General features: G+C 36.0%; 1 protein-coding gene across 1 annotated transcript in view; it reads left to right on the top strand.

The window, feature by feature from the left end:
• Positions 1-280: 280 nt before the first annotated feature.
• Positions 281-25,893, top strand: part of LOC144957115 (deoxyribonuclease TATDN1-like) — a 42,894-nt gene continuing 17,281 nt past the window's right edge. The window contains exons 1-4 of the mRNA XM_078888104.1: positions 281-548; positions 5,708-5,728; positions 19,502-19,546; positions 20,764-20,813. Coding sequence (XP_078744230.1) covers positions 476-548; positions 5,708-5,728; positions 19,502-19,546; positions 20,764-20,813 — 189 coding nt within the window. The 5' untranslated portion in view covers positions 281-475. The remainder of the gene's footprint in view (positions 549-5,707; positions 5,729-19,501; positions 19,547-20,763; positions 20,814-25,893) is intronic.

Genomic DNA, 25,893 nt, shown 5'->3' with positions numbered 1-25,893 from the left:
CACATTGAAATGGGCAATAATAATACTTGATGTCATAAATAGATGAAAACTGTTGAAAACTTAGTGTAGATCTGAAATCCTTGAAGTAATTAAGTGAATACAAATAAATAATAATGTGAAATTGAATGTAAGCTTCAATTTAATTTTTAAAACAGATCAAATGAACGTTTCGGGTTTCCCCTTTATCAACAAAACCGGATTAATGAAACACTTTTTCGGAACTCTTTACTGTGGGAGTCCAAGTTCTAGTCCTTCCTATTTCGATGGGATAACTTATTACAGTCTCATACAGTTCAAACTAATCCGCAGTTTCGTTTTCACATTTAGGGTATTATTCTCAGCTGTTCACAGTTTTCATAACATTAAAGTTAGTAAGTTAGGCCAAGTAGTTCGATGAGATGTTTCGATTTTGATAAATTATACCTTTGTAACATTTCTCGAAAACTTCTTTTATATCTCCATAACTTTATATTATATGGTATCATTGTTAGTCATCAGAAGGTCTTTGCAGAAGATGGCAGAAGGAGCTCCAAAACTTCGCTTTATAGGTAAACGGTAAACAAATATCTAGATACAGATGTGTCTGATAATTTATTATCTATCTATAGATACTTAACATTCAATTTATATATTTTTTAAAAACAAGAACGAGAGACCTGTAAAAATTCTCGGCACTGTTCGCGGATTGATGTCCCTGACGAGAAGATGGCCATCTTTTTTATTTACCTGAACTGATCCGATCCGGGTTGCCACATAAGCTTTATATCGGTCTGACTCTACATGTCTAGCCAAATTTAAAATAAAAATAATATTGATGATAATAATAATATTAATAATAGTAATAGGCTTACGGAATCTAGATACAATTATTTTCAAATATGATATAATACGCACTGTCATGTCGAGTAATTAATTTAATAATGATCATGACATGACAATTTTACGATTGATCTCAAATTGGACTCTTGAGTGTCACATTTTTAGGGTGAGAGTTGCCAACATTTTTTTTTTAAATGAAAAAATGAATAATTATGGTATAAATTAGAATAGGGCATAGGGTCCTCAGTGTGCAACTCTATAATATAATTTTTACATCTAAAACTAACAGAAAATACATTGCTTTTGAAAGCTTAATCCCCTCACAAAACAGATGCGAGTTCATGAAAAAAAATCAACAAAGACAACAACAAGAACAAATACCCCCCCCCCCCCCCCCCCAAAATAAACCAAAAAAAAAACCCAACACTACTCCTTTCCCTCTACTCCACGCCAAAAGAAAATTGAAGAAACCGGGATCTGAGAAAGTAGTCTGTGATGTACGAACTAAATTGCTTCACACAACAAAACATATCTGGCCAATCTCCAATGTAAACATAAAAAGATAGCCGCTCTCTCATCAGGGCCATCAACTCCCGAACAGTGCCTTATTTTCAGGTCTGATAACCCAAATTGTTATGGACTCATTGTTATAATGGAAATACTTTCAAACCAACATAATATTGTGTGGTTTGTTGATGATGTGCACAAAATTGTGGAACTTGGTGCGGGAGGGTGTGAATCGCTAGTTGAACAAACAAGAGAAAATGGGTTGTCAAGAGAAGAAAAGCCAGCAGAGAGGATACGTTTTGTATGTGAATTGAGTTTGATTGTTATTTCGTGTAACCACAAGCTATTTCGTCTTGCCTCCAATTTCTGCATGTTTGCGAAAAGCAGACGATTTCAAACACATCAATGTAGCTGAATTGGAGGCAGTAATGAAAGGGGTCAATCTGGCACTGAAGTTGGGAGTGACACATGTCACAGTAATGGCAAACCCTGCAACAGTGAAAGGTTGGGTGCAGATTGTGTTGATGGGTGAGAAAAGGTTGAAGATGAAGGGATCAGCTGAGTTGCTGGTCAAAAGGCGTTTAGGGATTTTGAAGAGTTTATAGATGAATTTAACCTTCATGTGTGTATACGGCTTGTGTCATTGATAAGGAATTAACGAGAGTGAAGAAAGAAGGGATTGAGTTAGAAAAGAATGGAGATGGAGAAGGAAAATGTGTTGCTCCTGACCTGAGGGCTCTGCATGAGGTTAATCACATGGGCATTGACCGAACATTGTTCCTTGCTAGAAAGGTCTTTCCAGTAGTAAAGGAATTAGAGCATGTAATTGATCCTGCCCCTGTTGTTCACGAGAGAGGAAACCTTAGCATTTTTGATGATTGGGAAATGTTGGCGATTGATGTGACTCATTACCACCAAATTCTGTACTTGTCCATCATTGATTACAGCCCAGGAAGATTTTCCATCTGGAGTAAACTGACACATGAAACGGTGGAATTTGTTACTGCAACATTAAATCAGCTGTTTCTTGGGAGGGGGGATATGAAAGAAATTATAATGGACATTGGGACTGAGTTTCGGTCAGATTGTATGCGCCAGTTACTTGAAAGGTGGAGAGTGAAGGCAATATTCAGGGCTGCTTACCGACCAAGTAGCAATGGGATTGTAGAAAGACATTATCGAACAATTAAGACTTTGGCAGAAAGGGCAAACATTTCCCCTTTTGAGGCTGTTTATTGGTATAATTCTACACCAGGCATGGCTAGATGGGGAGACCGTGCCATTTCAGGCAGTCTATAAGTATGATTGGAGAAATGACCAGATCGCTGAAAATGAAACTCCTAGTTATGACAGTGAAAGAGTGAGTGGAAGATTCAAGGCTGGTGAGAGAGTTTGGGTGAAACCGCCTCATGCCAGATGTACATCAAAGTGGGAAAAAGGTACTTTGACTGCAATGAATTTGATTTGCACAAGTGCGAATTACAAATTTTGAATACCAATAGTGATAGACCAAACAGTTTTCTCACAATGCCAAATTCCTTTGATCTTTTCATCGTTTGCAATAAAATACGACTCAAACTTTAAAATGTTTACAGTAATGGTGTGTTGATTCTCTTTACCGTGTGGAAAATAATCATAACAAAGTTGCATTCAGTGGCATAGCTTAGCAAATAATTTTGGGTTGTTTGAAATAGTTTAATAATATATATCATTTATCTAGTACTTCACAGTGGCCATGTAATTAAATAATACATTGGACGACACAAGCAGCTCGTTAGGTGCTTATACATTTTTCGTACAAGAAAGACATTGATGTAAAAAAAGTAGGATCCTCGAATTTGTACGCCCATCTCTGATATGTCTTTCACAAAGACATAACACCCGACCAACTGTTGAGCAAGACAACTCATAAAGGTCGGACAAGACATGCCACAAAATCCCACTGGTCACCCATTGAGTACGCTAGCCTTTCACCACTCTTGAATTATGTTCGCTGGAAAAAAATAGGGGGGGGGGGGGGCATTTTGAATGTATTCTTGTGAAATATCTACTGAATGTAAACATCTTTAACATCAGATTATTGTAAGTTTTGTACAGTATAACCTTTCAAAGGAACCGCAGTTTTCAAATTCAAGAGATGCATAATTAAGATGACATAAAAAATTAATTATTAATTTGACCTCTCCCCTCTGAATTCCTGGTTGTGAGCCATATTGCTATTTTCTGCATGCCATTAAAAAGAATTCCGGTCTTTGCCTCTCTGGAGAATTACTAGTAAATTTTCCTCTTTGTGACTTATATGCATGTTTAAACCATATTTTTAAATCAGTTTTTATGAATGTAGAAATCACAATCGGATGCTATGCCTCTGGCTTTCAACTATTAAATTGTAACAATTGTTTAAGAATGGAATCATTATAATCACAGTTGCTGTCGATTATCTGGATAGATAATAAACACCATATTTGGATCTCATAAAATGATATTTTTATTCATATGAAACTTAAAAACTAAAACTCTTTACAGATTATTACAACAAAACACATTGAGCACAGAACCACCCCTATATTTAATTATAAAAGTTAGAAACAAAACAAAACAAAGTGAACTCATCAGATTACATCATGCTTTTCGAGTATCGTGTATTACAATTACATACCAAATTTCATTTTTATTGAACAACTTTCCTGCAGTACAGAAATAATAGATATACTTTTTACCTTTTGTGCATTTTGAATCTGTGACTGTCGTAGTCATAATTTAAAGCATTTTTACTATGTGCTAATTTCTATTAGGGAGCGTTCACATATTACGTCATCAGCTAGGGGGGGAGGGGGGGTCTACCAAATGTTGACATGTGTTGACATGGGGGGGGGGGGGGGGCAGACCCAAGATGATGTCATCAAAACATAGGCAAATTAAGCCTATTTCAAAGTATGTTCCTTTCAAAACAGCTAAAGATAAATTGCTATGATGAGTATTGCCCATCTCTCAAGAAACAAAATGGGAAAGGAGTATCACTTCTCAAAAGGCGAACTTGCCCTATATGTTCATTGTATCACTCCTCGATCACAGCAATGAAAGATCATTCACGAAAATGCGGCATACATGAAGAACAGCAAATGGGAGAAAATGATGACGATGAAGATGAAATTGATGATACTATTTATAGTACATTGCCAGAGGTCCAAGGCAGAAACATTTTTGAATCAATTAATTTTATGTTTGGAAATTGAAACAGAAATTCATTCCACTAAAAGACTAATATGCTATAAAATAATTTGCCTCCTATACTATTTTAAATTACACTTTCTGAATTTTTTTAAATAGCACCTGCACCAAGTAGCCTAATTTAAATAATGTTTGTTAGATTTTATCTTTGCAAATTTAAATTTTATGTCCCCATTGTATCTTAAGACATAAATTATCAACAGTTTCTGAAATTAATAAAATGTCTGAATGTGTTTTATCAAACGTTGATAATCAATGTTTATGGTTTGAAAAACGAATAATAAATATTGTGAAATTAAAGTTATCTTTTAGTTTTTATTAAATTAGATGACGTCATCATCTGTTGGGGGGGGGGGGGGGTGTCAGGTCAATGATGACAAGTGATGACTTGGGGGAGGGGGGGGGGTCTAAAAAGGGCAAATTTTTGATGACGTAATATGTGAACGCTCCCTTACATCATTGGTGCTGGCTATATGATGACTCCATCTAGCTATTTTATTGTGGTTTTAGTTTGTTATTGCTATCTTTCTTCCCTTATCCGCATGTGAAGCAGGGCAACAAGATGGTATTTTGTTGGGATGATTAAGATGCTGATAATTGAATTATAGCCAAAAATATATCATGGGAATTTTGTTAATATATTTGATTGAGAAGGATGAATACAGCATTTTAAGGTGCTTAAAAACAATATTTCATATTTTTGGTCATTTTAGTTTTAATTTAACTTTTTAGAACCTTGTTAATCCCATCATAACACTACTTTGAGATGATGGGTGTCATATGCAAGAAATCGTTTTTCTCTCTGATTTTATAAAGTGTTTGAATTGCTTTTGTGCTTTGACACAGATAATGAGCTGTTTTTAAAGTTCATATACGATGTTCCTATGAGACATGCAAAAGTCAAGATTGTTTCTACAACATAAGTACGAGCTAGGATCAAAAAATCAGTTTCAAAATAAATTATTTTTAAAGTCAAAAGTGTATTAGTTACATAATTAAAGAAATCTGTAGGCAGGTATCAACAGTGTTGAGACATTTAAAGATAACTTTTTTCTTTCCTTCATTCTTTTCTTTTTTGTTCATTATCTTTTAAAATGTGCATTATTCTTGTTATTGTTTCCCCTTCTCTTTTTCATATCCAATGGTCCAGATATTGGTGCCAATCTATCAGGTGAGTTATGTATGTCTAGTTTCAAGGTACTGCTTCTCTCTAGTGGAGGGTTTGTGAAAGCTACTATATCCGTTGTATATTTTCAGTGGCTTGCTGCCTTTGTCTTTAACAAGAACTAAGAACTTTACAGATTCATAATGAATACCCTGACTGTAGTCCTTTTGTTTGAGGCAGGCAGTAAGATCAGATTGTGGCATTGGGTATGAGCAGAGACAGTGAGAGTTACGAGACCTGAAACTTGCCCATTAGTCAATGTTAAAAAGCGTAATCGATTGCATTGTGATTGTGACTTACACACTAGTTTTGCTGGTACTGACTGCTTACAGTCTTTCGTGATGAAAAATGTACGAGACTGGTAGTTCACGCACTTAAAACTAGCAGAAATGATTACTGCAATTCCCTACTTTTTGGTCTTCCAAAATCAACTTTGATAAAAATTTAAAAACTCCAAACCAAAATTGCAAGAAATATATCTGTGACAAACATTAGAGCAAATATTACCCCTGTTTTGAAACAGCTACATTTTTTGCCTCCTGAGAGGAGAGTTGAGTTCAAGATGACCTGTATAATTTCAAATGTATTCATGACTAAGCACCACAATGTGATTGTTATTGGAGTACAGGCCACCTCAGGTTCTCTGCTCATCGCAATACACCACTTGGGAAAGAAAAATATCTAAAACAAAATTCTCAGACTGTGCGTTTTATTTTGCTGCACGATCAGTTTGGAATTCTCTCTCAGTCTTTACCAGAACTATTGAGTGCTTCTAGTCTAGACTGAAGACTGAATATTTTAAATTAGCTTTTCCTTAATATTTAAAAACAACGCTCTTCAAATTGCATTGGTATCAGCATAGCTTAATGGATCATATATAATTGTAACATTTCATTTTCATAAAATTCTCATGTCAACTTGTAAAGCTCTGTTGAAAACATTCATTTGATATTGGCACTCTATAAATTTTTATATAAATTTATCTTTATATTTATTCTTGTAGTAAAATCAAAATTACACCTGTATAATGTGTCATATATTTTTTTTTGCCGTATTGGACTTCTAATAGCAATCATCAACATTATAAATAGATGATAAACTGGGTGGGGTTCCTGACCTCCCATAGTGGGCAGGGAGGTACATACTGTGTCTTCTATCCCCTTATATCTTTTTCAACATGCTTTCTGTCTTTGTCTTGGAATGAGATTACTTGGTTTTGTCCTGGCCCTGGCCGGAGTCCTGGCTGGGAGGGAAACAGTCAAATGCATAGTTATTGTTTTGGGAGATGATATTTTTTTTCCTAGTAAATCATCTCTCTTCCCCGTGTGGTGTCCGGGGTCCCTCAACTGAGAGGGTCAAGAATAGCCCAACGCCAAGCCAGCGTGTCGTAAAAGGCGACTAATGGTGTGTGATTCCCCCATCTTTGAGTCACCTGGTCCTCCAGGTTGGGGGTTGGCAAAGGGTTAACACCCCTTTCCGTTAAACTCAAACCGTTACAGAAACACAGACAGACAAACTAAATCCTTTTTTTAGCTTGGGCGACCGAAGAGTTTCTGGAATTACAGAATTTATGAAGGACAACAGACAAAGCCGAAAGGACTCTGCTGACCCGATGACGTCTTCGCCAAACAAGCAGCTTCGAATTGCGTCGTGGAACGTTCGCACCATGTATGAAGCAGGAAAAAGCTCTCAAGTTGTGACTGAGATGAGAAGATACAGGCTGCATATACTTGGAGTAAGCGAAACCCACTGGATACAATCCGGACAGAAACACCTCAAGTCTGGGGAGAAGATTTTATATTCAGGGAGAGGGGACGGGATTCATACACAGGGAGTAGGAATAATTCTAAGCAAGTTTGCCCAGAAGTCACTGAGAGGATGGGAACAATGCGGAGAAAGGATCATCATGGCGTCCTTTACAACACGGAGTAAGAAGATCAGCATGAACATTGTACAGATCTATGCCCCAACAAATGATGCAACAGATGAGGACAAAGATACATTTTATGGTCTGCTACAACAAGTCATTGACAAGTTGCCAAGGAAAGACATCAACATATTGATGGGAGATGCTAATGCAAAAGTGGGACAGGATAACGTAGGCTATGAAGGTATCATGGGACGTCATGGCATGGGAGAAATGAATGATAATGGAGAGAGATTTGCAAATTTCTGTGCATTCAACAGTTTGGTGATTGGAGGATCAGTGTTCCCCCATAAGAGGATCCACAAAGCAACTTGGGTCTCACCAGATGGTGTGACAGAGAATCAGATTGATCATTTTTGTATCTCTCGTAGATTCAGACGTTCATTGGAAGATGTGACAGTACGGAGAGGGGCAGATGTTGGATCAGACCACCACCTGCTATTGGCAAAGCTTAAGCTCCGACTCAGAAAACACGGGGCCAGATCACATACAAGAAGAAAATTCGAGGTGAATGCACTTGATGGGGAAAAGAATGAGGAATTCAAACTACAATTGAGTAATAGATTCCAACCTCTTACTGAGCTCGAGGAGGACATAGATGTAGAGTCACATTGGGCAAAGATCAAGGAAGTCTACATAACAACTTGCCACGAGGTATTGGGGGTAAAGAAATCGGAACATAAAGAATGGATGTCCAACCACCTTGGACCTTATTGAAAAGAGGAGAACAAGGAAGGAACAAGTGAATGCAAGCCGAACAAGGGCTTCAAGACTGGATGCACAAGAGCAGTATCGATCCATAGCTAAGGAAGTCAAAAGATCTGCGAAGAAAGACAAGGAAGCATTCATGAACAGACTTGCAGAGAAAGCAGAAGCAGCAGCGACTGGAGGACACATGAGGATCCTTTATCAAACTACCAAGACACTTGCTGGAAAATATGGGAAACCAGAGGTACCAGTCAAAGACAAAGATGGGAAAACTATTTTTGGAAAAGAGGCTCAATCTGAACGATGGAGGGAACATTTCAACTGCCTTCTGAACAGACCACCACCAGACAACCAGCCAGAAATTTTGCCTGCAAGGAATGAGCTACCAATTAGCTGTGATCCACCATCGATAGCAGAGATTGTGGGTGCCATTAACAAGATGAAAAGGGGGAAAGCTGCTGGACCAGACCAGATTCCACCGGAGGCTCTAAAAGTGGATGCGGAAAGAAATGCTGAGGCCCTGCACCCACTATTTGAGAGAATCTGGAATGACGGGATATTCCCAAAGGATTGGAAGGAAGGACATCTTATCAAGCTTCCAAAGAAAGGGGACCTCAGTAATTGTAATAATTATCGAGGCATCACTCTTCTTTCTACCCCAGGAAAGGTTTTCAACCGTATTATTTTAGAGAGAATTAAGAATGCAACAGATGCTAAACTGCGGGACGAACAGGCAGGTTTTCGGAAAAACCGTTCAACCACCGACCAGATTGCCTCTCTGCGAGTCATAGTAGAACAGTCTATAGAATGGAACTCTCCTCTTATTGTCAACTTTCTGTATTACGAGAAGGCTTTCGACAGTATTGACAGAACAACATTGTGGAAAATTCTGGCACATTATGGACTCCCTGAAAAGATAGTAAACCTCATTAAGGAAATGTATGAAGGATCAAGTTGCAGGGTTGTACATGAAGATCAGCTTACTGACAGCTTTGAAATTAAGACTGGTGTCAAGCAGGGATGCTTGCTCTCACCATTCCTGTTCATCCTTGCCATTGATTGGCTAATGAAGGAAACCTCCAAAGGGAGAAGAAATGGGATACAGTGGACACCCTGGACACAGTTGGATGATCTGGATTTTGCAGATGATCTGGCTCTTTTGTCCCACACCCAGGACCAGATGCAAGCAAAAACCACAATTATAAACAGCCTCTCGGAATCAATTGGTCTAAGAATTCACCCTGCAAAGTCAAAGGTCTTGAGGATAGGTACGCGTCAAAGGGAGCAGATCAAAGTAAAAGATCAGGAACTCGAAGATATAGACACTTTCTGCTATCTCGGAAGTATAATTGACAAGGATGGAGGCACGGAAGCAGAGGTGAAAGCATGTCACAAAGTGCGCACATAAACCGTATGCTTATGTAGCGCAGTTTGCAACCTTGTTTATGTGTGCTATATTCAAGCTACGACACCGATCAATAACCAAACACAATACGTTGATAAAGGTTTTGAAGCTAAATGAAGATATATTTTATTACAATATAACAAAGATATTATGAGATATAAAGATGAAATGATAGATGTAATAAGTATGAAATCAAATGGATGGATGACAAATTGATGGAGATGGTGTGATGATGAATATGATATGAAAGCGATATGAAAATATATAATTAAATCAATTAATTATGAATACTTTACCAAACCGCTACCACATCAGACAATCTCACAGATAGGTTGCAACCATCACAGTCATACAGGCAACTAATAATTAACTAACTAACTAAACACAATCCAGACGTGTAGAAGAAAGCCAAAAGAGTGTCCTTGATATTCAACAAAAACTGTAAGGTTGTTCTAATATTGTTAATTTGTCTCTTCTTGAAATTGTTCTGATTTCACAGTATTCATAAACAGATCAATTGTTTCTCAATGTTCTGATATTAAAATAAGCAAATGGTTCTTCACAGGTAACTTATAAAACAGGCAAATGTTCAGTTTCTATTAGTGTCAAGCTATGAGCGTATAGCCTAAAGTTGGCTTGTTAAAGCCCAGCCTCCAACGGCTCATTCACTTTAAAGAAAGAAAATGATTTTGTTATAATATGATAATCATACGAATATAACTCTATCTATATTCGAACTCACTCAATATGTTTACTTTAAATGAGTAAATATTATTTTACTTTAACAAATCAATTTATTAATGTTGATTAATATTGCTTTACTTTGTAGATATGAAATAATAATGCTTTATAGCTAGAAAAGCTTATTTTCTTTACAACAAGAATATATTACACAATTAATTTCATTATCTGATTAATTAATTGAGAATCAAAATTTAAAGTGATATTATGATATTGATATCAAAACACAATCATAATTGTAATCACAACATATTATTCAAAATCTCACCAGAGCCGAACAGATTATTGAAATCACAAATTAAGTCTACACAAGACTTTAATCAAACTCTACACAAGAGTTATAACACAACTTGATTCAGCTCAAACTTTGAGCACCACAAAGTCTACACAAGACTTAAATCACACTCTACACAAGAGTTAACACAATACGTGTTTCAGCTCGAACTTTGAGCACTACAAAGTCTACACAAGACTTTAATCCAACTCTACACAAGAGTTAAACAAATGAGCCTAAAAGACTCCGCTGTGGTTATCGCTTAGAGACTATGAGCCTAAAAGACTCCGCTGTCTGGTCTCTTTTGAGACAATGAGCCTAAAAGACTCCGCTGAGTGGTCTGAAGAAACTGCTCAAAACTCTGGCATTTATAGGCAAAAATCAAGCAAACGAAGCAAAATTCTACCCACACAACCGGATGTTAGTCATATCCGTAAACATCTGAAATTCCTTAAAACTCCCCCAGATTCCATAATCATGGACAACAACAACCCATCCTGATACCGGACATCCTCATATCAAGGATAAATAAATTCGTCAGCCCCATAGTTACGAGATATCAATCAAGCCATACCATAACAAAGTCACTCCCGTAGAATACAGGGATCCTACTTTGCTTATAAGTTTACGGAGAAAACAAGATTGATGCCTTTCTCACAATAACACCCACACTACGTAGTTTAATTGAAACTTCCGGGCCATAGGTGCATGATCTGATACGACCTGTATCAACAAAAGAAGGGTTGTTCCAGAGGGATTACAATAACAACAACTAATACTACGACGACGTACATCCTGTCGTAAACTGACGCCTACACGGAAGCATTTCGTTACATATCTCCCCCCTAAGACTAAATTTGGTACAACATTTAGTTAGATCATCAAAATGCCTCAAGATCACATCGATCTCGACAATTATTTGGGCTCATGGTTGTCCCTTCCTTCAACAGACAACATCGGCATCACACATCCACACTTCAACTCCACCTTGCCGTGTGTCATGCATTTCGGTGGTTCATGATCCTTGTTTTCGTCAAAACATGGAAGTCGAGGACTCTTAACAGTGGGAGCATGAGTAAATGATCGAATGTCACTTGTCATACTGTCGTTGTTGGAGGAAGCCTGACACTCCGACTTTAACCTAAGCAGTTCAAGCTCTTTCTCCATCAGAGCTTCTTGCCTTTGAGCTCGTGCTCTGCTTATCTCCTCCTCTTCTTTGGCACGTTCTCTCTCCTTCTTGTAACTGGGCTGTCACCCAAGCACGGAGATCTTCACCCCTTAACTCCAATTTTTCTCCAGGTTTAATTAATCTTTCCACATCCATCTCTAGGACAATTAATCAAACCAATTCAAATTCAAATAAACAAACTTCAATATGTTTATCGACACTGTTGCCGTAAATGTTACTTTCACGTAGAATAAAGTGGTATTACAAGTAACCTTATTAACGAAAGGCGGTCAATATAGATCCCAAAACAGATTCAAAACAGGCAATTAATACCGATTCCTACACGGAATTCAACATTGATCTATATATATAGACTCAAATATAGAATCAAAACAAATTTACTACAGGTCCTAACACAGAACCAACGCTTCACCCAGATTCCTACACAGAATCAAAACATTGACTTAATATAGACGTATATTAGAGTCAAAACAACTGATTTAATACAGGTCCTCACACGGAACCAACGCTTCACCCAGATTCCCCACACGGAATCAACACAATAGCTTCACCCAGATTCCTCACACGGAATCAACAAAATAGCTTCACCCAGATTCCCCACACGGAATCATAAAAACTATCTTCACCCAGATTCTTTCTCAGAATCAACAAAATAACTTCACCCAGATTCTTTCTCAGAATCAACAAAATATCTTCACCCAGATTCTTTCTTAGAATCAACAAAATATCTTCACCCAGATTCTCTCTTAGAATCAACAAAATATCTTCACCCAGATTCTCTCTTAGAATCAACAAAATATCTTCACCCAGATTCTTTCTTAGAATCAACAAAATGTCTTCACCCAGATTCTCTCTCAGAATCAACAAAATATCTTCACCCAGATTCTTTCTTAGAATCAACAAAATGTCTTCACCCAGATTCTCTCTCAGAATCAACAAAATATCTTCACCCAGATTCTCTCTCAGAATCAACAAAATATCTTCACCCAGATTCTTTCTTAGAATCAACAAAATATCTTCACCCAGATTCTTACACAGAATCAACAAAATGTCTTCACCCAGATTCTTCCTTAGAATCAACAAAATATCTTCACCCAGATTCTCTCTTAGAATCAACAAAACATCCTCACCCAGATTCTTTCTTAGAATCAACAAAATATCTTCACCCAGATTCTTTCTTAGAATCAACAAAATATCTTCACCCAGATTCTCTCTCAGAATCAACAAAATATCTTCACCCAGATTCTTACACAGAATCAATACCTTGACTTACTATATGTGCATAGAAAGTCAGAACAAATGATTTAATGCAGATCCTCACACGGGACCAACACAATATTCTCCCAGATTCCTACACGGAATCAAATTACCCCAACAACCACCTTCGTTCCTTACAAAAGGGAGAGGGGGGACAATGGAGGCTTTACAGCGCGAGTACCGCTTTCGCGCTAAGTCAGTGATCCGTATCACTATGACAGATGACTGACAACGTATAACCGAACAAGTGAAAATTACCAGAATAACTTGCATTACACCTTGCGTATAATGACAGTCTTATAACCATTAAATGGATACCAATTTGCTTTAAGCTCAAAGATAGTATCTATCTCAAGTTTGAAACAACTCCCTAACCTGTCTCAACAATTGTTTGGTCGCGATGTCTCTTGAATGCACAACAATAAGAATCCCACTTCTGACACCAAATTATGTCACAAAGTGCGCACGTAAACCGTATGCTTATGTAGCGCAGTTTGCAACCTTGTTTATGTGTGCTATATTCAAGCTACGACATCGATCAATAACCAAACACAATACGTTGATAAAGGTTTTGAAGCTAAATGAAGATATATTTTATTACAATATAACAAAGATATTATGAGATATGAAGATGAAATGATAGATGTAATAAGTATGAAATCAAATGGATGGATGACAAATTGATGGAGATGGTGTGATGATGAATATGATATGAAAGCGATATGAAAATATATAATTAAATCAATTAATTATGAATACTTTACCAAACCGCTACCACATCAGACAATCTCACAGATAGATTGCAACCATCACAGTCATACAGGCAACTAATAATTAACTAACTAACTAAACACAATCCAGACGTGTAGAAGAAAGCCAAAAGAGTGTCCTTGATATTCAACAAAAACTGTAAGGTTGTTCTAATATTGTTAATTTGTCTCTTCTTGAAATTGTTCTGATTTCACAGTATTCATAAACAGATCAATTGTTTCTCAATGTTCTGATATTAAAATAAGCAAATGGTTCTTCACAGGTAACTTATAAAACAGGCAAATGTTCAGTTTCTATTAGTGTCAAGCTATGAGCGTATAGCCTAAAGTTGGCTTGTTAAAGCCCAGCCTCAACGGCTCATTCACTTTAAAGAAAGAAAATGATTTTGTTATAATATGATAATCATACGAATATAACTCTATCTATATTCGAACTCACTCAATATGTTTACTTTAAATGAGTAAATATTATTTTACTTTAACAAATCAATTTATTAATGTTGATTAATATTGCTTTACTTTGTAGATATGAAATAATAATGCTTTATAGCTAGAAAAGCTTATTTTCTTTACAACAAGAATATATTACACAATTAATTTCATTATCTGATTAATTAATTGAGAATCAAAATTTAAAGTGATATTATGATATTGATATCAAAACACAATCATAATTGTAATCACAACATATTATTCAAAATCTCACCAGAGCCGAACAGATTATTGAAATCACAAATTAAGTCTACACAAGACTTTAATCAAACTCTACACAAGAGTTATAACACAACTTGATTCAGCTCAAACTTTGAGCACCACAAAGTCTACACAAGACTTAAATCACACTCTACACAAGAGTTAACACAATACGTGTTTCAGCTCGAACTTTGAGCACTACAAAGTCTACACAAGACTTTAATCCAACTCTTCTTCTTCTTCTTCTAGGTTCCATGCCTGGTCCAGGCTTCGGATACTGCATGAATTATCTCTCTCCATTCCTCCCTGTCTCTTGCCTTTTCAAACAGCTCTTGGATTGTTAGGCTGGTGAAGCCCTTCAGTTGGTCTATGAGTGTTTTTCTTTGTCTCCCCCGGGCGCGTTTACCAGGTATTTTTCCACAACTTGCCAGGTATTCATTCTTATCTTTCCTTACTATGTGTCCGAAAAAGGATAGTTGTCGATCCACTATTAAGGGCATTAGTTTCCTTTGTTGGTATGTTTGTTTTAGCACTTCTTCGTTCGTTTTGTGTGCAGTATACGATATTCTCTGCATCCTTCTCAAGCACCACATTTCAAAAGCTTCAATGTTCTTTTGTGTTTCTGCATTTGTAGTCCAGCTTACGCATCCGTATAACAAGATTGGCCACACGTAGCACTTCAAGACTCGGAATCTAATCCCGAACGACATCTGTTTGTTTTTCAAAATGTTTCCCAGGTCCATGAAGGCCTGTTTGGCTTGAGTTATTCTTGCTCGTATGTCTCGGTTACATCTTCCATCTGTTGTCACTATTGAACCTAGGTATTTAAAACTTTCTACGTTGGTAAGTTGCTCGCCGTGAATCGTTATATTGCAGGTGTTGTTGTTTTCGGGGTTTTTCTGTATTACCATGCATTCCGTTTTGGTGATATTCACTTCCATTCCCTTGGCTTCACTATCTACTACCACCTTGTCAACAATCTTTTGAAGTTGGATTTCTGATGTTGCAATGAGTACCGTATCGTCTGCGTATCTTATATTATTTATGTTGTGACCTCCCACTTTTATTCCCTCCATATTATTTATGCCCCTCATGATTGTTTCTTGGTATAGATTAAACAGATCTGGTGAGGCAACACACCCTTGACGGACTCCTTTCTTACACAAGAGTTAAACAAATGAGCCTAAAAGACTCCGCTGTGGTTATCGCTTAGAGACTATGAGCCTAAAAGACTCCGCTGTCTGGTCTCTTTTGAGACAATGAGCCTAAAAGACTCCGCTGAGTGGTCTGAAGAAACTGCTCAAAACTCTGGCATTTATAGGCAAAAATCAAGCAAACGAAGCAAAATTCTACCCACACAACCGGATGTTAGTCATATCCGTAAACATCTGAAATTCCTTAAAACTCCCCAGATTCCATAATCATGGACAACAACAACCCATCCTGATACCGGACATCCTCATATCAAGGATAAATAAATTCGTCAGCCCCATAGTTACGAGATATCAATCAAGCCATACCATAACAAAGTCACTCCCGTAGAATACAGGGATCCTACTTTGCTTATAAGTTTACGGAGAAAACAAGATTGATGCCTTTCTCACAATAACACCCACACTACGTAGTTTAATTGAAACTTCCGGGCCATAGGTGCATGATCTGATACGACCTGTATCAACAAAAGAAGGGTTGTTCCAGAGGGATTACAATAACAACAACTAATACTACGACGACGTACATCCTGTCGTAAACTGACGCCTACACGGAAGCATTTCGTTACAAAGCACGAATAGGAAAGGCACAGGCTGCATTCACATCTTTAAACAGAGTTTGGAGAACTAAAGATATCTCCCTGCAACTAAAGCTAAGACTTTTCAACTCAAACGTGAAGTCTGTCCTACTGTATGGATGTGAAACTTGGAACGCATCACAGGCATGTATAAGGAGGGTACAGATTTTCGTAAACAGGTGCATGCGTAAGCTACTCAGAATAAAATGGATGGATAGAATAAAAAATGAAGAAGTATGGAAAAGAACACAGCAGAAACCAGTGGGAGAGGATATAGGAAGAAGACGATGGAGGTGGATTGGACACACGCTTAGAAAGAATGACTCAACTATAACAAAGAAAGTATTGGACTGGAACCCTCAGGGCAGAAGATCAAGGGGAAGGCCACGAGGAACATGGAGAAGAATTAAAGAAGCTGATATACAGAGAAGTGGTAAGACCTGGAATGAGATAAAAAAGTTGGCTCAGGATAGAGAAGGATGGAAACTGTTTGTCTGTGGCCTATACCCTGACCCAGGGTGAAAAAGGCAATGATGATGATGATGAAATCATCTCTCTAATGTAAGCATTTGAGTGTATTCCTCTTTATTGGATTTTGTGCTTGTGTCCGGATGAGACTTATAGGTGATCTCAAACTAAGTACATTGGTGGTATGCTCTTGGAATCTACATCTGATTCCTATTCGTTCCCAGTTCCCCTTTGTCTTACTTTCTCTTGGGTCCTTTAATTGTAATTCTAGAACTTTTTACTTTCCCATTTACTTCCTTTTTACTGGCACTGATATAATCTAAATGTGTTGCAAGCGCCGTAAAACCATTAAAAACAATAAAAACAATAGATGATAAACAATATTGCACATAATAAAAGAAAGAAAAATGCTATTAAGGAGAGAAGAAAAAGCAAATAATGAAGAAAATAATAATGATGATAATAATAATAATAATGATAATAATAATAATAATAATAATAATAATAATAATAATAATAATAATAATAATAATAATGATGATGATGAAAGTAGTAGCAGCAGCAGTAGTAGTAGTAGTAGTAGTTGTACTAGTAGTTGTGGTAGTTGTTGTACTAGTAGTTGTACTAGTAGTAGTGGTAGTTGTAATAGTTGTAGTAGTATTAATAATAATACTAGTAGTAGTAATGGTAGTACTACTACTACTACTACTACTACTAATAATAATAATAATAATATCACCAACCGAATAACAGATGGTGAAGGTAGTAAGGTAAGTAATAAAAAGAGATCAAATATGTTATAAAAACCATTTTATTCATATGCAATCAAATAAAAGGTGTTTAATATATAATGAAAAAGTCTATATTACCCAGAAAATAAAAAAGAAACAACAAAAAAAAAAACAACCGGCTAAGCGAAATGGAAGCCACAGGTGAGACTAGTTTGTAATGGATAAATGCATAGATATGCAATTTTACAGCCAGGCTCATGTCTCGTATATCTCAGTGCCTCCTGCATGAGCATGCTTTTTGGTGAGAGAGGATATTTTCTCCCTGTAAATCATCTCCTGGAGTGACTTGACTATGTAACAAGAAGAATAATGAATGACTAGAGTGACAGGGATTTTTGTTGTGTGATTAATTTGTTAATGTAAGTGTTGCTGCTTGAAGCTCGAAGAAATAATAACAATGTGAAATTGAATGTAAGCTTCAATTTAATTACGTAAACAGATTTATCAACAAAACACGATGAATGAAACACTACAGATGAATGAGATAATGTGGTAGTGGCGTTGTTAAGATGAATAAACTAAACATTGATGGGCAGGAAATAGTATGCTCCTTTGTAAGGAATTAAAATAGAACAATAGATCTTTCTAAAAGGTGCGCAATTAATTAAGTAAAAAGAGGGGAGCGGAGAGGAACTGTGTAATGCAGTTTAGAAAGTGAAATATAAAAATGTGTAGACTTTTGATGGAAAATAAATACAATGTAATTGGAAATAAATACAAAAAATAAGGGATGTCGGTATAAGTATAATCATTAGTGGCAGTAGCAGTAGCAGGATCAACAGTAGTACTTTTAGTAGTAGTAGTAGTAGTAGTAGTAGTAGTAGTAGTAGTAGTAATAGTAGTAGCCTTTTTTTTTTGGTGTAGTTCATTCTTAATTCCTGATTGTATTTAACAGAAAGCAAATGAAGTAGAGTAATTATCAATTTTTTAAATTAAAAGAACTATGGTTACATTTTAATTATACTTGGCACATCAATAGACATTTAATAGAAAAATATCTCTGCCAAGTATATTTTTGTCAATTTTCACTGCACTCATTTGTTTTCCATACTTACCATAAATGATTTATATGAAAATAAGACTTATTTTCAGACCTTTAAAATGATACCAACACTTGACATGTATTTTTTGTTATTGACACAAATTCAGTGAAAACAAGTAGTGGTCCAACTCTACTGAAAAAAAACCCAAAATTTCCCGCTCGCCACTGCAAGGTGCTTGCTGGTTGAGAGGCAGCAGAGAGATCACATTTTCATCCCCCTGATTGTGTCAAATTAAGATATTTTGAGTTTGAATTATTTTGATCTAAGACAGGACCACAAAATTGAGTTTTGTTAATTCTTGTTTTTCTCAATATCTGATTTGTGTGACTTAGTACATTTTGATCCTGACCCTCTCTTGGTAAATACGTTTTATTCCTCGTATTGATTAGTGCAATTTTATTTTTTCTTCATTTTTCCTTTTATCCCTGATAGGGATGAAAAATCCTTGTTTTTGCTCCCCAAAATCCCTGGTTTGTATAATTGCAGGTCTGGGAAGTCGAACTCGGTACCTTTCGGGTACAAAGCAAATACCATACCGTTGTCCCATAGGATGTGTCTTTAAAAATGTTTACCTTTTTTTCTTAAAATATTATTTTCGTTTTTTTCGTTATGGAAAACCTATGGTACAATGTAATGAAATATAATTTGAAGATCTTTAGAAGATAACAAATGGAATTCCTTGGCTTAAATCTCCTCTTAATGTAATTATTTTTTCTTATCATAGATGCTGTTTACAGTGGAGTTTACCATGGGAAAAAGGCACATGAAGGTAATTTATTCATGATTAATAAATGGTTCATTTGAATGATTTGAAACCAGCGCATATTGTACTAGATGCTTGTAGAAGAGTAACTTTTGATTAAGAAATGGACGGTGAGATAAAGACCATAAAAATAGGGCACTTACAGTTTGATAAATGAGTGATGAATTATGATTGAATAAATTACACCACCAATGGATACATATAATGACTTGACACCATCAATGGTTACAGCTCATTGTGACTCAACACTGCCATTGAATATAGCAGGCGGTGACTTGACACCATCAATGGTTGCAACCTATAGTGAATAGATTATACCATTAAATACAGCAAATGGTGACTTGCACTATCAATGATTACAACACATAGCTCAACACTCCCATTTAATACAGAAGGTGGATATTCAATACCCAAAGGATGAGATAAGATCAAAGCTGGCATTAACTATTGTCATTAAATATCAAATGATCATTGTCTAAAGTTTGTTCATCTATGATTGCCTTTCAATTTATTTGAATTGGATGAGGTCGTTTGTCGTCCCACAGGTAGCTGAAAGGTTACTATTGCCATGTCTTTTATCCTCCTGTATCTGTTTTCTTTATCCTGGTTGCTTTTTGTCCTTGTCTTGGAATATTTTTAGGTTTTATCCTGGCCAGAGTCCTTAGCTGAGAGGAAAACAGTCAAATGCATAGTGTTAGTTTTGAGAGGTGACATTATTTCCTTGTTAATCATCTCTCTGTTGTGTACTGCACAAGTTTTTGTTTTGAATATATTTTGTAGTGAGATCCTGTGCTTGTGTCGAGATGAGACTTTTATGTGATCTCAAACTAATTTCCTTAGGATGTATAATCTTTGGGTAACTTTCTTAGATAATATATTAATATGTTGAGAGAAATTGAGGGTACTATTAATAGTTATTCCTAGATATTTAAAATATTCAACTATCTCAATATCATCTTTACCGATCATCACTCATTTTATGTCGTTTTTATTTATTACACCAAACACTTTTTCTTTCGTTTTTTCAACATTTAATTCAAGCTGATTTTGTTGACACAGGAATCACCTGTGTTGCAAACACTGTAACCCTTAAAAACTGAAAATACTAAACTCATTTATTTGAATAGATTAATGAAGAATTTATGAAAATGTTTATATACATTAGTTAGTCAGTCTTGCAATGATGAAATAAATAGCAAACAAATCCATTTTTTAAATTTCAGCTGATCTGAAAACAGTTGTTGACAGAGCCCAAGAGTATGGAGTTGAAAAAGTAAGATCTATATTGATGTTTATTGTTACGGGTATTTATAAGAGGGGGGGATCAAGACAACCGCTTTGTTCTAAGACAGCAGATAAATGCAGTTTGCCTGTAACATAGAATAGAATGAAGGTTTCACAGATAGAAGTCTCCTGGCTCACACCATTAGATTATGAAGAGTCAAGATGGAGAGAAGAGAAAGATAGAGTTATATAGAAAGAGAGTTATCTAGATGGGACAACTCCAAGAGAGCACACCTATCTAGGAATATGTGAGTAGGTGACAAGACGAACATGCCATTGAATTAAACATAAGTAATAGCACAAATGTGTTAAAACAATTGAACATTTATTACAGACTATACATACTATAGCTGGGCATACTTACAAACACTTAAACACATAGATACATTTTCAAACTACATGGAACAAACGGTCATCTCCATTTTTACACACATCCTTTCTTTACACGACACGAACAGGGACTGAACTAACAAATCACTCAACCAAGTCCGGTGGGTTTGGCACGTGACCATAGGTGAGGACAACTTTAGATCATGTTAGGGGATGAGGTGATATAATGATTATCTCTCTTAGACCAAGACAGTTCTCCCCCCTAACGGAAAAAAGTTTAATCTTCTCAAGATTAAATTTTGTAATAATTATTAAATTAAAACATAGATATCTATCGCTGATGGACAGTCTTACCCAAGGATTCTCATGAACTGGTGATTTGTATATAGACAAGCTATCGTTCATATTAATAGAATCATATTGATCATAATGACATTTTAGGCAATATATATATATATAGCTTATATAGCTGACTATAGTGTGATATGGCAATGTTGTGAGCTTCTTAGCCAAGCGCATGCTATCTATAGGTCAATCAATAATATAGGGAGCAGCGTTGCTCAGTGGTACGGTCTTTGCTTCTTACCCGAAAGGTACCGAGTTCAATCACCCGCCGCTGCATTGTGTGGCCTTGAGCAAGTCACCTCACCCTAGCTCACTTTGCGGCGCTGCTCTGCGGCTGACGCCTGGGTTATTCCAGTCTTCCCTTGGAATAGACCCTAAAGACAAATTTCCCCTAGGGGATGAATAAAGGGAATTTTATTTTTATTATTTATATATGATAAAAAATAAATTTCATGACCATATAGCCAGTATGAAATTGACGTCACTCAGATCTTTGTTATTGCTTTTTGCCATCCACATTTATGAGCACTTCTCACTGAACTGTATTAACCAGACTAAAAACTTCAAGGTTACACATAGTTTTGTGTGTTCGTCTGTTATATTTCCGGATGGCAATGTTGTGAGCTTCTTAGCCAAGCGCATGTTATCTATAGGTCAGTCAATAATATGTTTGAAGTGAAATAATATTAGATAATTATATCCAATACATATTTTCATAAAAATTAAAATTAAGACAAAGGCATTGAAAAAAATTCTATACATTGTTATACTGGGGTGTAATATGTGTGACAGAGCGAAATAAAGCATCTGCTATGAAGTTGTCGCGTCCCGGTATATGTTCTATCCGATGGGATAATCCTGTAATTTCAGGGACCACCTGAGCAATCGTTGCTTCTTGTGTTTGAGTGGAGTTGGATATACCAACGGATTGTGATCAGTCAAAATAATGATTTCATAGAAAGAGCATGACTCCACTGTGGCCAGACACTTTTTCTCAATGGTAGAGTAATTAAGCTGGGCCTTAGTGAACTTTTGTGAGAAGTAACTCACAGGCATGGGTATTCTCTCATGTTCTTGTAAAAGAACAGCCCCCATAACATAATCAGATGTATCTACTGCTAAAGAGAAGGATTGATTAAAATCAGGACTACAAAGAACTGGTGAGGAACTAAGCACGGCTTTAAGATTGAGGAAGGCTTCTGACCAGGCAAATCGAACTCCTCACTTGAGCAAGTCAGTAAGCAGCTTCGCCAAATGAGAATAATGCAGACAAAACCTTCTATCAAACCCAGCCATGCCCAAGAATCGCATCAATTCTTTCTTAGTAAATGGTCGTCAATAATTCACAATTCCTTGAATCTTAGTGTTCATGGGAGCCACCACACCACTGCCCATCTCAAATCCGAGGTAAGACCATTTCCATGGTTTTTCGATGTTTAAAGTTAATGAAGCAGCTGAAAGTTTTTGTAAAACCTTCCGGAGATTGACGAGATAGCTGTTCCAGTCAGAGGAGAAGACTGTGATGTCATCTATGTAGACTTGACAGAAATCTTTGAGGTTGAAGAGAACTTTGTGTACGGGTCTGGAGAAAGTTGCTGGTGCGTTATTCATACTGAAAGGAAGGACTGTGAATTCATAGAGAGCATCTACTGTAATAAATGCTGAAAGTTTCTTTGCTGTCTCCAATAATGGCACCTGGAAAAAGCTGTGTTTGAGGTCAAACTTGGAAACGACTTTGGCAGATGAGACGATGTCAATCAGATCCTCTATTCTGGGAATAAGGAAAGAGTCAAGTACCATAATAGCGTTGATCTTCCTATAGTCTACAACCATGACATAATTTAAATCATTAATTTTTTTTAATAATAGGAAAATTTCCTGAAAATGTAGTTCTCCAAGGATTATTTTGGTTAGGGAGATAAACTAAAACTTCTTCACCTACATTAAAATTTCTTAATTTAGCTTTAATATTAAATCTATTCTTCATACTATGTTGAACACTCCTTAAATTCTCTTTCTTTATCAAAAGACTGTACTAGTTTCCAATTTCATGTAAACTATCAAGATAAGTATCTGGGTCAACATTATAATTAGGGTCTACGAAGGCATTCTTAATTATCTCAAGAGGACCTCGAACTGGATGACCATAAATCATTTCAAAAGGTGTATAACTTAAAGATTCTTGAATAGAATGTCTAGTAGCAAATAATAAAACAGGAATACTAGTGTCCCAATCTTCTTTATGTTCATACCAATATTTTTTCATGGATTTAAACGTTTGATGAAAACGCTCTAAGCATCCTTGAGATTCAGGATGATAGGCTGGATGTAGAATCATCATCTCCCTCTTCTTTTTTTCCCGTAAGTACAATCTTTTCAATTACGTTTTTTCTGTAAATATGTCCAAGAAATTTTAACTGTCTTTTTCTGATGGTGTTTACCAAAGTTGGTCGTACTCCAATTTCTTTTAATACCTCCTCTTTTTTTAAAAAATCTTTCCATGAGATTCTAAGAATGCGTCTATAAAACCAAATTTCGGCTGCAGTTATTCTACGTTCACATTCTTTGTTAATCTTCCAACACTCGCTGCCATAAAGAAGCACAGACCACACATATGATTTCATTACCTGGAGTTTTGTTGCCATCTCAATGTTGTGGTTGTTCATGATTTGCTTTAATTGATTATATGTGTTCTTTGCTAAAGCGATTCTTCTTTAATTTCATGGGTGGATCTACCATCAGATGTAATCATGTATCCCAAATATGTAAAACTTTCAACTCTCCTGATCTCTTCATTGTGATAGGATAATTTGCAGAGCGGTTTAACATTATTTCTGCTCAAAACCATACATTTTGTTTTTTTCATATTGAGTTCTAACCCCATGTCTTCGCTATGTTTGGCCACATTATCGAGTAGTTCTTGTAACTCTTTTTCTGATGTAGAATAAACATGCTTAATTCCTAGATTTTTACCAAAATCTTCAAAAAACGTTTGAACTTTGGTCAATTTGAAGTATGGTAAGGAAACCTGTGTAAGAAAAATATTTAACTAGTTCTCTGACAATTGTCTTAACTCTAATATTTTCATGGGAATAGCTTCAGGAAACTCTTTAGGAAACCTACTAGTAGTACACATAATAGTAAGTAAATATTGATATCCAGTCTTACATCGGGGTAAAACACCAACACAATCCACAACCACATGGTGATAATTAGGATATTGTACATGAATGGGCTGTAGAGGGGCTTTAGGAATAATGTTATTGGGTTTACCCATCATTTGACATACATGACAAGATTATTGTCTATGTTGTGGCCAGTGAAATGATTTTTAAAATTTTCGCAATCATCTAGCTTCTGCTGAGATGACCCAACAAGGGCAAATCATGTGCAGTTGTCAGTTATTTAAGACAATGACTGGGGTACTACAATTTGCAACGGCTCGGTTTTTGATTTGTAATCAAATAACTTTCTTTGTAAAATGTTGTCTTTAATAAAGTAAGCAATCTTGTGCTTGTGTAAGTCTTTGACATCCACAACCTTCTTGAGCAAGTTGGAAATTGTAATATCAGATTTTTGATATTCAATGGAGTTTGGCTTTTTAAAATCATCATGAATTTTAAAAATGAATGAATGATCAATATCAATTTCTTCTTCATAGCTCTCGTTTGAACTGCGGCAATGCCTTGAGAGATGAATTGCTGATTTTAACGATAAATCACAAACAGATGAAACTCAGTATTGTTTGAATTTTCTGATGAATACAAACGAGATGAAGAATCTCCGTTCAAATCGACTTGTTCATTATCACAGCTCAGCATTTTCTCATCATCACGAGTCTCTAAGGTGGTGCTAACATAATGATTCACAGATTTTAAATCTGTTGGTAAATGAATATTTTCATAAATGTAATTCTTGTTTACAAATATCATATTTCTCTCTTTGTAATGAGAAGTAGACTTATCATGGTTAACAAATTTTGAATTTGTGAGTACTTTTGATCCAGCCAAATCGTTACCAAGAACCATATCAATATTGTCAAAATGTAGTTGAGAAACAATTCCTATCAATACTGCACCATTATAAGGGGCGGTTTGGGTCTTTTCTAAAAAAAAATAATTACCAATATTGGGCGGTTTTAATCATTCTGTATCGTCATTATAGGTTTAAAAATCATCATTAATGGTGAAAAATTTTAATTATCTGTGTTGATACACATTTTGCGACCTAATTTGGGGGTCTGACATAAAAAAAATATAACAATCTTGTGGCAAACGTTCCACAAAAACTAATGAAGGAATAACCTCCATATTCTTCCCTCTTGTCAACATTGTACCATAGTGTGTCACCATAGAGAGATTTTATGGCTTTAGCTTATGGAATTTTTATTAGAA

The sequence above is a fragment of the Berghia stephanieae genome, chromosome 1, assembly GCF_034508935.2.
Source record: "Berghia stephanieae isolate SIO BIC M18660-M18661 chromosome 1, UCSD_Bste_1.3, whole genome shotgun sequence".
Classification (NCBI taxonomy): domain Eukaryota; kingdom Metazoa; phylum Mollusca; class Gastropoda; order Nudibranchia; family Aeolidiidae; genus Berghia; species Berghia stephanieae.
Note: the sequence above shows the minus strand (reverse complement) of the source record. Positions and strands in the feature narration are given on the sequence as shown.